The sequence below is a fragment of the Lygodium microphyllum genome, chromosome 4, assembly GCF_053477565.2.
Source record: "Lygodium microphyllum isolate KBCC chromosome 4, Lygodium_microphyllum_v1.1.10, whole genome shotgun sequence".
NCBI classification, from domain to species: Eukaryota; Viridiplantae; Streptophyta; class Polypodiopsida; order Schizaeales; family Lygodiaceae; genus Lygodium; species Lygodium microphyllum.
In genome coordinates this window covers 41,238,501-41,252,224 of record NC_141138.1, presented here as the reverse complement: position 1 = coordinate 41,252,224, position 13,724 = coordinate 41,238,501, and the positions used below count along the sequence as shown (strand labels likewise).

The 13,724-nt window shown below is 38.4% G+C and overlaps 1 protein-coding gene across 1 annotated transcript; it reads right to left on the bottom strand.

Annotated features, from left to right (window-relative positions):
• Positions 1-5,904: 5,904 nt before the first annotated feature.
• LOC148036967 (small ribosomal subunit protein uS10z/uS10x-like) lies at positions 5,905-7,572 on the bottom strand. Its single transcript, XM_087675920.1, has 4 exons — positions 7,340-7,572; positions 6,777-6,898; positions 6,532-6,645; positions 5,905-6,216 (listed from the first exon to the last, which is right to left on the bottom strand). Exons 2-4 carry the CDS (start codon positions 6,892-6,894, stop codon positions 6,074-6,076), a joined length of 375 nt encoding a protein of 124 aa, XP_087532046.1. The 5' UTR covers positions 6,895-6,898; positions 7,340-7,572; the 3' UTR covers positions 5,905-6,073.
• Positions 7,573-13,724: the final 6,152 nt, after the last annotated feature.

The window sequence follows — 13,724 nt, the reverse complement described above, 5'->3', positions numbered from 1 at the left end:
ATGAGATAGAAGACCCTACTATACTTAGGAGGATAGTGGAGAGTTTGATTTACATGACTATCATAAGGCTAGACTTGAGTTATAATGTTGGCTTTGTCAATCAGTTTATGTAGATGCCTAGAAAGCCTCATTTGGATGTAGCTAGATATATATTGAAGTATGTGAGGTCTACTTTGCCATTATGGATTTTTTTATGAGGCAGGTGTAAGGATATAAATGTGTTTGGATACACATATGCAAATTGGGTTGGTAACATGTCTGATATAATATCTACCATAGCAGACTCGTGTTTTCCTTGGTAGTGCAATAGTTACAGGGAGTAGTAAAAGGCAACCTACAATTACTTTATCGAGTACAAAGGCTAACAATAGAGGTGCTACTATGGCGGCATGTAAGATGATATAGCTACAAAAGTTATTGGTTGATTTGGATGTGTAGGGAGATGGTCCAATTGTTATTCATTATGACAACATGAGTAGCATACAATTGGCTAGAAACCCAATGTTCCATGATAGGACAAAACACATTGAGATGCATTACCACTTTGTTAGTGTTGGGGGTAAAGACACTTATGCCTAGCCGTCCATGTATTAGTAACACTAACAGTACCTACATACTTGCACACCTATGCATTGCACGTGGCAAGCGCCCATCACACTCACTTTATTCTTTTTTCTTTCAATGACATTTGAATAAAGGGAAGGCTGTCACACATTGTGATTGTTGGAATTCCCAGATTGTGTGTCTCTCTCTCTCTTGCTCTTGCTCCTTCCACCATAGCTTTTGCTTCTGCTCCTTGCTTCCACCTCAAGGCTCATTCCCTTTAACTGATATCGAAGCCATTGTATTGGTATTGAGGGGCTCAACTTGACATTGCTTCAACTTGTGAAGAAAAGCTTCAACTCACAGTTTTAATGGTAGCCATGGATTCTTCACTCCGAGGTATACATTGAGCTCCATCTCCTTCTCGATGATAGAAGACTTGTTGAAGCTTACTCTTAGTCTTCTCTTGGCCCTAGATATCATTGCCTTGGGCTCCATTGTGGGCATCAAAGATAGCATCAATAATAGCGCCATCCATATGTTTGCACATGTTTAGGCAGCCCTCCCCTCTGTTCAATTTGACAACTCTCCCACCTTCCATGTGGCCTTTGGCACTTGGGGAATCATCCTTGACACTCCTTGGCATTGGTTACTTGAGACTTGGAGCCCCCACAACCTCCATTCCTTAATGTCATAAATAGCAAACCTACTGTTATATAGCTTTGAACAGAGTTTTTTAAGACATTGGAGCTTATATATGCTTCCCAGGATACCCATATGCTTCTGTATTGATGTGAATACTTGGGGGATAATATGGCATTGATGTGAGATGGCGTTGGATTGATTTGAGCACTCTTTTGCTCAATTTTACAGAGGTATTTTCGTTGCTATTTATAGTAGGGCTAAATGCTATTTTATCAAAATGAAAGCATATGCCTATTGCTCTTGAGTACTTACTAATCATTCTAAGTGATGTATCGATGCTTATGGTTCATGTTACATACTTGGTCATGCTTCCAAATTTCCTTTGAGCTGAGATTGGAATTTTAAATCTTAACATTGATTGTGATTCACTATTATTTATGGCTATTTGATGCTCCAATAAGAACTTTGCAAGAAGCTACTTGGGTTGGATGCTCTCGGATATATGCTACTTGGATTTTGGATATAAGGATGCATTCCACATGATGCTTTCAGCTTTGTTCGATCATCTGGCATTTGACTTTTGTTCTAGTGGGTGCCACTTCTTGACATTTGGATATTACATCGGGCTTTTTGGTTACACAGTTGAGCTTGAGAGTCTTATAGTGAGACTGTGGGACTTGGTGACATGTACATGCTCTTATCATGCTTTACGTACACAATTGATGCTTAGTGGTCTTACCTAACATTACTTTTAAGATGGCACCTATCTTTGTCATGATGTTGTCAATGTTGTTTGCATCTTGGTTGGTTATGTACTAAGATTTTGCTACATTGCTCAATTTGTTGTGCCTCTAGTTGGTCTCTTTTGTTACTCGTGAGATCCACTTTATGCATGATATTTATACATTGTTTCTTTGACAGTACTTAGTGCCAATCACGTGTTCACTCACTACTAGTTAGAGATATTCCTTGACACTTGCAATTTGTCTTATATCAGTGATTGCTCCTCTTTGGCATTGATTTATTATTGATGTACTTCATTTCAACATGTTGTAATTGCAATTTACTGCATTATTTATGTGAGCAATTAATGTTATTTGATCATTCTCTGCATTGAGTTTGTGGACAATTCATTACTTGGTTAGTACCTCTTGTTTCCAGCTTGATTTGGCAATGGTTTTAAGGTTATTTGCAAGAGTATGTTTTGACAATTTGTGCACTTGTTTGTCTTTATTATGGCTGGTGGCTCGACTCATAATGCTATCTTTAATATTGACAAGTTGGATGGCACCAATTTGAGTAGTTGTCTACCTCCTGGGACATTGTCAGGTATTAAGGTCCTCATGACCTTGTCATTCCTGCTTGCTAGGCAGCTATCTTAGGAGTCCTTGCTAATGTGAGGTAGTTAGAAAAGCTTGCCAAAATAGCAAAGAAAAGCAAGTGCTAAATATACCTATAACTATTAGAAGGCCCAAATCTAGCAAGTTTTAGTGCAAAAAATATAGGTTATGCCCTTGAAACATAAGGGTATCGAGTCAAAACTTATTGATGCATATGATTGGGATGAATTAAATGAACTACATAAGTATACCATGTTATCCCTCTCCAAGCAGGTGATCTATAATGTTGTCCATCATGAGCAATCCACATGAAATTATGGGAAAAGATTTGCAATGTTTATGACAAGCACAACCCAATTTCTCAAATGTATTAGCTAAAGCAACTCATGGACCTTCACATGGAGGGTACTTCTATATCTGGCCACTTAAATGAGTTCCATTTTATTATTAGTCAATTGTCTTTGCAAGGGATTGAATTTTAAGAGCACCCTTCTTTCCTTGTTTCTATTAGTTACACTACTTGAATGATATGATACCTTTTGCATTGCTATGTGTGCCAACAGGCCTACTAATGAGTTACGATTACAAGATGTAGAGGATACACTCTTGACTGAAGAGATTAACGCACATTTGCCAAATGTTTCCTAAGTCTATTAAACATTAACTTTTTTTGTCACTAATGTCTAAGTTATGCTTTTGAGCTTAAAAACATAATTGCCAAATGCTTACAATGCTCCTCTTCGTTCTTTAAATGCACCATGCCATTACAAACTCATACAAACCAAATGAAGCCATAAAGGCTATCTTATGTATATTATTGAGTCTATTGTATATTTGATGGTAACAATATATAATACCCACTTTTCAAATCTGTGGCTAAAAACGATTGAACCTTGTAATCTATCCAACACATAATTAATTCTAAAATTCAAGACAATTCTTACGATGATAATTGATGCACATATGCCCTTAACCATCGTTTTGCACAAACAAGATGAGTGATATAACAATAAATTGGGATGCATCATCCCCTTCTCTAACACTTGCCAAACTTGACTCTATCTTTTCTTACGAAGCTATACATCCTATATGATGGCTTATTCGGTAGACTATCACTAAGGATCAAATCAATGATAAGAATTGTTTGGCTCTTTGGGTGGCAACTCACTCTACAAAAATAGTAAAAAGTGATTCTTAAATTCCTTTAAAAATGTTATGCCTTCTTTATCCAACTTAGACATTACTGATCGATCCATTATCATCATGAATTTAACAAACATTGTACAAAAAGACAATTTTGCATTATTTTAGAGATGGCTAAAGCTGATTCAACAAGGATAGACTGCTCCTTCAATTTGATATATGGTGCAAATATTACCCATATGCTGAAGATCACCCTTCACATGGATCAACCACTACATGCACCCTATGACACCATCTCATACCAAGCAATAAATTATATCCATCAAGTGGTGCAATGAAAAACTATTTGCTCTCTATTAGACTCTACATATGTATCTTTCCAATGATAGATGTCACAAGTCAACAAGACCATGACATGTCATACAAATCTTGCCTAGAGGTCTCATCTCATGCTCTTTGATACCAAGTTTTCCAACCATGTCAATAGAGATGAAATTTACACAATCTACAAGATATAAGGATATTAAACCAATTTGATCTCTAATCCTACCTTACGCCCTATATAAGTTAATACCATTGTCATTTGGCTACCTTACATCTTGGGCTATATCAAGCATAGTTTTGACCTTCTTTACCCTCATGTTTAGATCTATTTTTAATGTTTTCAACTTGATCTCTATTTGGACAATCTTTAGCAATGTGTGTACTTATTCACATTCCTTACATTTATAAGCAACAATAAATAGGGATATTATCCACATTTCCAAGTTTTAATCTAGTTTTCTTACTTCTTTTTAGTATCATAATAGGCTTAGTCACACTACTCAACCTTTAATGCGTTGCTTTTTAACTACCCCTTATCATCATTAAAGCCAAACGACCCCACACTATACTCTACATCTTTTGTATATGTGTTAGACTAGTGCTGATTGTCTGTGTAAAAGTCACAAAATTCCTTTGACAAACCACAACACTACTCAAATTTCTTGGAGAGGCACAAATAAATAAGAACTAACCATAAATAAAGCTTTTGATGTATCCTTTGGTGACACATTATCATACACAAGTGGTTACAAAAGTGGTGCACTTGCTGCAATATCACCCTGACCACTAACTCTAAATAGATTATTTTACAAACCAGAGCTCCAATTCCATGTAACACTGAACATGCCAAGCACTAGATTCTTTATCATTCTCATTCACTAATGTGACTATATAACGGATTCTACATTGCACCAAACATTCCAATATGTATTTTTCCATGCATAGCATGCATTCTTCACTGTGTACCAAATACATTTAGGCTACTAATACAAAAAAGAGGAGTAATATCATGACCAATGTTGTCAAATTTGACATGTCCAAAAATGGCATTACCTACAACTATATAATATTTATGTAGGAGTGAGATGCAAGCCAACCCTTGTGGCTAAAAATCTGAAAAGTGTCCAGGATGTGGCAAACACATAGTTATATATATATCTGCAATGCGCACATTGAATCATTCCGATTCTCAATGATCACTAAAATAGTCAAGGATCATGCACCTGAATCATTCCAACTCCCAATAGCGACCACTAAAATAGTCAAGGATCATGCTCCTGGCTAGGACATGGGGGGATTTCTTTCCTTTCTTTTATGTGTTTTTTGTGCTGTGACACAGGAGGGACTCACTGCAGATTTTTTATTTTTTTTTTGGATCCCAATATGCCTATAGTTCAAAAGTAGGAAGTCCTTTGTAATCAATAAAAAGTTAAAGTGCGCGGGTGTTCCTCTTGCTCAGAGCCTACTTCAAGTAACAATAAAAACAAGGACTTCAAACTATAATTTTAATTACTATTCACCCACCCAAGAAGAGAATCCTAGATCAAAATCTAACTCGCATTCCATTGTTCAACTAGTAACGTATACTTACAAATATCAGTACAGATTTTTTCCAGACCTAAACACAACCATTAGAAGCATTCACTGGCACAATGAGCAATGCTAAATAGCAACAAAACAATACAATATTTAGGTAATTTCCAACCATGAAGCCAAACATTTCCACTGTTTGTAAACATTGCCTACTAATACAAAGAGTTTGAAGAAAATCTTACCACTCTATTAGGCTGGCCATTACAGCACATACTCAATTCATTGCCACATTAAGAAAATACCTTACAGGTTCTGCCATTCGTTCTGCTTAAGGACAATCTTGTTCAAACCTCTCAGTTGGTCATGAAAAGCAAAGTTAGATCAGAGACACACTGCAGTTACATAACTAAATAACTCTGCAAACACAAATACAAAACCGCCGCAATTCGCCTCAATTCCTGGCAAAAAGACTTAAACTACATCTCAAACTATTGGTGGTCCCAACAGTACATGCAAAAATTCGCCTCAATTCCTGGCAAAAAGACTTAAACATCAGCAATGGTAACTTCCACTTCAACTCCTGGCTCTATTGTGATAGATGTAATCTGCTTCACAACCTCAGAGGAACTATGAAGATCAATCACACGCTTGTGAACACGCAGTTCAAACCTATCCCATGTGTTTGTACCTAAAAGGGCATTACAAAAAGCTCATCAGTATTATCCAAAAGAAGAAGTGTGCCCCAAGACAGACAGGCAATATATTCATCAGTCCACATGTTATACAAACAATGAATGTTGATGTTTGATATCATGCAACATGAGCCAACATACATGCAACAACTACTCCACATGGAAGTAAAATCACATTCAATTTCAATAAATATAAGAAGTAAGTAGTTGTCAACCAATTGCAATTGTCAGCTAATTATGAGCAAGCTTGAAGAGCACCTAAGCTTCCAAGGGTAATAAGGTCGTGAACATGGTAAATGCAAAAGCGTTACCTTCACCACATGGGGACTTCCGAGTCGTGATGTGAAGGACCTTGGTTGGCATCCTGACAGGGCCTTTGACTTTCAGTCTTTTGTCTTTTGCTCCTCGAACCAAGTCAGCACAGACTGGAGAGAGGAGAGTTTAAAAAACATCTGTGAGGCTCACAATTATGCAAACTCACTCCATTTCTGAAAGTTTGGCCTTCATAGATGACGATATAATCATGTAAAGTCTACAACGACTTGAAATTTCAGACCTTTCTCTAGGTTCTTCACATTCTTGGAAGAGAGGGTAATTCGAATGCGATGAATGGTTTCCTGCACTTCTTCAACTCCAGCCTTTCCAGGCTTCATAGGGGGCATAGGCCTCGCCATGTCTCTGCAAGGGCACACGATAGGATTTCAAAAGCAGAAGTTGAAACCAGGCCCTGGAGGCTTGTCTGGTGGATATTGACATCCTTTACTTTACTCAAGATGCTTCGCCGAGCCAGTGGTTGATTTACTTAGACATCTTAATGAGTCAGACCAAAGCAAAGATTCGAAAATTTGCAACCGAAGCTTGTTCACAGACTGAGCAAGAAAAATCCGAGCTGGTTATTGCATCCCTTATCTCCTCTCAATACCAAGGAAGTATTTCAGCTCTCCAAGATTCTTAATGTCTAACTCCATGGGTGTTAATAGCACTGCTAAAGGTTGCTACAGATCATCGATATACAAAACGATAGCGGTCGCTGCGTCCGCAGTGCTCTAATTCTGGCATAAAGATGCCACTGCTTGCAAAAAAGCACACACACGCAGAGCTAGGGAGAGGAGGCCATACCTGTTGCGTTCCCCCGAGACAGACACCGGCTTTCTGCAACCGGCCGCTTGCTGAGGGGAATTTGATGACGCGAAAGATCGCAAGCTCGCCCTGTTGTTTGAATCTGCGATGGGACTGAGGAGCTGTGAGTAAATGGGGTTTATAGACGGCTCGCCGTTAGCGTGCTTAGGGTTTTCCGACTATTATGGAATACAATGTGGTGCGTTTTGATAGGTTATCAGCAACCAGGAATGTTCAGAACAGCTGATATTGCACCGAACTTAGAAGCCAGGTTGGATTCCTAGGGACCAACTCGTGGATTTTTGGCTTTGCCTGTCTTGGTGGGCAGGGTGTTATGAGGGTACAATAAACTACCAAAAATGGCATAGCATTTTTAAATGTCCTTGTCAGATGGTACCCCCGCACATTGACACCTTAGTTGGTGGGACAATTTCAAATCCTGGCTAGGGAATTTCTTTGTCAACATTCAAACTTAAACCAAAGTTGGCCTCTAGGTGATGTCCCAACATCAATAATCGATAGGAATTTGAATAAAGGACCTTGTGAGATGGTGCATTACCATACTTTTATCACTCTTCTAAGGGCTTTTAGACACTTCCTCAACATTCGAGGAAAATAGATGTCAATTGATAGATCTTAGAGCCCTTTTTCAAAAAATCACAAAGAGAAAAGAGAGCATTGTGGTGCAAATGGGGGGGCGGGGGGGGGGGGGGGGGGGCGGGATTTTATTTTATTTTTAGGTGTCAAGGTAGAGACTTCTGCAAAAGCAAAAAAGGGTTCTTAAAATGGCTCATTAGCACTGCATCATTGATTTGTGAGTTTTTTATCACTCAAACAATTTTATAAGCACCTACATTTTTGAAGGTGCTAGTGACCCCTTCTAGTTCTTTGAAAAATACAAGTCCCCCATTGGCATGGTGGTGTGATTCTCATGTGTGGCATCGATAGGATTATCACACTTTGGCCTTATCTACTAACAAAAGGAGTGCCCATCTTCACAAGGCAAGATTCAATTATGTTCCACCAATATAGTTATTGTGCTTTTACCAACTATTATATTGACAACAAGTCTGCAAATATGTTGTGTTCCATTGATGTATGTTCCATACCTTTACTGACTATGTTGTAGCTATATGATGTAGCAATATGAGGACAATACACCCGCAAAACAATAATTTCTAGTGACCCAAGGGACCAAGTATCCTGCATGGACAACTTTTAACCTATAAAAAGTCTAAGGTTCTCTCTCCTTTCTTGCTATACACAAACACACATGACCCTTTTAGTTTCTTTATTGTTTGAAAATTCTTCCATGTCTATGTATGTGTAACACAATAGATGAAAGCACTACCTTATAAGTGCTCATTAAATTGTCGTGGAATGGAATTTACAAATGTCACGAAATGCTTATTGGACTTTCAACAAAGTATGACCATCATGACATGACTTAAGAGTGGTTATGTAGTTTTTTCTTACTGCAAAACTTATTGTAGCTATGTAACTTAGAGCAAATCACCCTACATTCTATATCTTTGGACTTGGCTTTCAACAAGCCTAATAGTTCTAGATAGAATGTCACAAAATGATCGGTCAGGTTTGAATACAATGAAGGTTTATCTCTATAGACTAAATGTTAAGGTTAATAATATTCTTTGTCCTTTGGGTTTGGATTCTTGCTTTTTTAGCTTTTGATACTTGTGGTATTCAATTGTGTGAAGTCTGGGCTCTTGCTTTGTTGGCTTATAGTCTTTGTGTTCTTCAACTTCTTGCTAGCCTCTATCTCTAGCTTTTGGTTTTTCTCCTAGTATAGTATCCTTCCTCTTGGGTTGTGGTTTTGGCTTACGCTAATCTTTTGAACTTCAAGTCCTCCTTCATATTTTTTTGTTTGTTATTTATATACACTTTTGCTAGAGCTTGCATCCACATCTTAATAGGTGTCCACTTCACAAGTAATATGCACACCATTTGTGGTAGTACATATTGGGAGCATGACCTATACATAAAATATTGCAGATAGATTGCCTTGGTTCAACTATTTCATGCATGCGCAAGTAATCAAGAAAATACTTTTTTGTGGTTCTTTTATACATCATTTGCTTGGTGTATACATGATTTAACTTGTACACTTGAGAGGCCAATGGTAGCATGGCTCTCGGAGCATTCAATGGAGAACTAACTAATATGTACTTAAGATAATTAAATTCATAATCATCAACGGGATAGAATTATGAAGCATGTCTACATGTTACGCTATCTCTCATCTCCCATTTCTCTCATGGGACCCTCTCAATACTTGGATCTTAAATTAACGAGAAATTAACACACTTACACTTTGAACATGGTATAAAATCTTGATGGATTTTCCTAACCTCCATCATTAAAGTATAGTAAGGAAAGTTCACTAGCTTTATGGTCTACTTTTGACAAGCCATACATGTTAGTAGAGAGTAATGTAGTTCTCCATCCATAGATATTCAATCCTTGAGTGATTGGCACAAAAAATAACATCATAGCTCCCATAAAATTAAGGATTTTCCAAAGTCTAAGGCACATTTTCAAATAATATTTACACTAGATTGAAGAGCACATTGAGAGCTTAATGAGAGTGTTATTTTGCTAGGTCTTACTAAAGGAAAGGAGCAACATAGTACATTCAAATCTAGGATAAGCTTGAGGAAACCATAGCCAACACAAGATCAACCTTACTAAAACACTCATATCTCAATTTATAAATCATCATTCTTAGAGCTCCATAGATCACTTTAGAAATACCTTCAAGGTATTCAAAAGCCTCAAGAACAATTGGGCATTGTGTCTCTCAAGAGCAACACGAAAAGCAATTTCAAAGTAGCACGATAAGCTACTAAAAAATTTTGCCATATAAGTTGTGTAATGCATGCACAAGAATTTGGTCAAAATACATTTAGTGGCTTCAACCCTAGAAGTTAACACAAGTATTTGCCAAAGATTAAGCATCAGAAAAGCAACACATGTGCAACATTGACTCCTTTATTAGATTGTCTTTCTACATATATTTTAATCTCTATAAACCTTAACGATAAAAACAGGAGAGAAGAAGTATAAAGTTTCAATTTCCAAGAATAATATCAACCCAAAACTAAATTAAATATCCTTTCATAAACCCTTGTCAAGTTTTCCAAGTATTGTACAATGAAGCCAACCACCCAACTACGGGGCACTGGGGTTGGGGGGGGGGGGGGGTTGTTGTTGTTGTTGGGGTACACTCTATGTCCACTATTGCTTGGGAACTCTACAAAAGCTATTAAGCTAGAAGTTCATTCATTCCTACAACTACTAGATAGGATTAAGGGTGGATTTTTAAATTATATGATGTAGCTTGTTAGCACAATCTACACTTTAGGGGGGGTGTTGAGAATGCAAGTAAAGATTAGAGTTTGTTAGATCAATTACGAAATCATTGGATCTTTAGGTTGTAAGGATGATAGCATTCTAAGACAATGATGCAAGAAGTGATGTAATACATGAAATAGTTTTACAATCAAAATAGCACTTTAGAAGCCACCAAAGGATGGGTATAATCAAGGTGGACAAATCAAAGGGTGCATCACCATTTTAGGAAGGTGAAAAGGTGTTTGTGGGCCAACTCTTAGAGCCTCAGATAGAACCCTAACTAATATGGACTTTACCTACTTAAAGGCACCCTCATCAACGGAATAGAATTTAAAAGTGTGTGCATCTTTCAATGACTCTCTCATGGCTTCTTTCTCTCATTATGTCCTCTCAATAGCCTTTTAGTGGCATCCATGCCTCAAGCACCTCACTTCGTTGCTTGTTAAGCTCAAGATGGCTAGCTCAATGGCAACCACATAAACTCTACCATTTGACAACCATACCCTATAGCACCTCTCTTAGCTCTAATAATGTATAAAGTGGGGATATTGCCACCCACCTACCTTCAATAGAAGATTTGGCATCGTTCAAATACCCATTGTCTAAGTTGGAGCACATGACAACCTAATATCCATAGAATTATTCAAAAGACAATGAGCGAAGATTTAGAGAGGGATTTTGAGGTCATATTTCTATATGACATTATCAAATCTTGGAGATTTGTCTAGTTTGGCCTAACAAATTAGCATAATAATTGGAGTGAAGATGAGGTTGCCTCTTGATAGAGATTATGGGGTCTTAGAGGTGCTAGAGTTATGGTAGAGCAAACCATAAAGGGAGTATCCCCCTCCCTAAAGTGGAGGACTGATAGGTAGCACATCTTAGAATTACATGTCGCTCCTCTAGAGAAGACATCCTACCGGGGGTGATTGTGATGATGATTGACTAACAAAGATAAGGTCTTCGATTTTATGTTAGAGGATGATGAGTGACTCTTGAAAGAGGGCTTTAATTAGATCAAATTTGTAGGTTTCTCATGACATAGGATCAAAATAATGGGAAATTGTGATAAGAGATGGTATAGAGACTTGGACCTAACTACTTGATGGAGGAATGGGGACAATGAGCATATCAACAGAGGCCCCTATAGAGATTATAGTGAGACCTAGGGAAGTGGATTTGGAGAGACCCATTTCTTGAGAGACCTATTGATGCAGCTTTCTTTGGATTCACCACTAGGTTAGGGAGAAAGAGTCAAGTGAGTAAGTTCAAAGTAGAGCCAACAACCACTCAGCATCAGCATAAACAAGGTATCTCAATGCATTTATTGGTATTGAGAGATAGAGAAGACTCAAAGGCATTGTTGATGGGATTCTTCCAAAGTCTAAGTGTTGTTTGTATCTAATTGAAAATCTTTCTTGATTCTTGGATGACAACTTGGTTGATATTGAGCCATCTATAGCTACATGCCACAAGTTGATAATGAGGCCTTTTCAACCCAATCATCACAATGGTTCTTATCTAGTTATTAAAGAAAGACACATGATATGGTTGATTGTTAAGTGATTTAGTAATGTTAAAAATAACAATTTTACTAAAGTGGTTTTTAGAGAGTGTAGAAAGAATAAGGAATAAAAGTTGAAGAGGGAATATGTAGAGCAAGACAAAAGCAAAGAAACAACTCAATTGCTAATAGCATTATTGTTTTAAACATAGTGGTTGATGTCCCAATTGTCAAAGAAGGTGCCATATGCATCATGAGCCACCAATGTGTAACGTGTCCACTTGTACCTTCGGGACACGTCTTAGCGGTCCATCGGAAAGGATGTTTAGAAAGCTCCACCCGGCACTCCCATGGAATGTTATAGGGTTTGCGATCTAGGACTTTCTGCATCTGCCACGTAGCGGAAGTATTCTGACCGCTCCCACTTAGGACCGACCTGAATTAGGGTTTTTCCTATTGGTCATTTCCTAACAACAACTAGCGTCGAACCCAAGAGAACTACTTTACGCAGAAATGCTAGGTCCGAAGCGGATTCACACTGCACTTGGTTCAAGGAGAATGGGAAACGAGAGGGATGCGAAGCTTAACCTCTCTGCCATAAGGCATAGTCCCATTCGGTTCCCCTAAAACAGTGTAAATCGGGATCAATTGTAACTCTAGGTCAACGCTTTTGTTGTGCGTGTTCTTGACGATCTTCTGGCTATCCATCGTGATTTGAGAAAAGTTCCCGGCCAACCGAGACCACCCATCCGTAGGACGGGACCTATGGCCCATCCTCCGCACTTTCCTCGGGTTGTTTTAGTTATTTAATTTCCTAACACATTAGTTGGACATGTATCAATCAACTTCTTTAATTAGCCCGTTAGGAACTGGTTCTTTCATGTAATCATATCACTTGACATAGAAAACAATGTTTAACAAGTTCCTTATTAACAGGTTATCATATTTATTTTTGAAATACAAAAAGTCCAGCCCGTAGGCTTATCCACAATCCGCCCGAAGGCTATCCAGCAATCCACAGGGATTAGCAACCCAAGTTTCCGCCCGTAGACTAGTATGCGGGCCTCAAGATCCAATCTCGAGTCACATTAGCCTCTTGTGCAGGGCCCGGAAGGCGAGGGATTTACAGCCAGAGCCCCCTCTGGCACCCAAGCGTCCTCCTGCTCCAAGTAGCGCTCAACGGAGAGGCCTCTCGCAGCGGGTTCGGTCCACTTGCCCGGCGCGGTTAACAACCCCCTTGGTTAGGGTCAGGCAGGCAGTCAGGGGTAACTGAAGCTGCCTCTCCCTTCAGGCCTTCAACCTGAAGTATTAGATATCCATTTATCTTTTAATTCATTGACCAAACAAAGCCAAAATCTGTAACAAACACAAACATATCCATTGGTCGTTTTTATTTGCAAACTGCTAAGGAATGAATCCTTCCTCTCGAATGTGTTCAGCACTCGATCCGGGATGACTTGTGACTTGGCAAGATCCCCTATATCCTGGGTTAGGGCATACCCTATTAAT

Bases quoted from the DNA above. Each gene is read 5' to 3' on its own strand.
- LOC148036967 (XM_087675920.1), bottom strand. From the start codon at position 6,894: ATGGCGAGGCCTATGCCCCCTATGAAGCCTGGAAAGGCTGGAGTTGAA. The intron at 6,646-6,776 runs GTCTGAAATTTC...TCCTCTCTCCAG, and splicing joins TGTGAAGAACCTAGAGAAAG to TCTGTGCTGACTTGGTTCGA. The intron at 6,217-6,531 runs GTAACGCTTTTG...ATGCCCTTTTAG, and splicing joins GAAGTCCCCATGTGGTGAAG to GTACAAACACATGGGATAGG.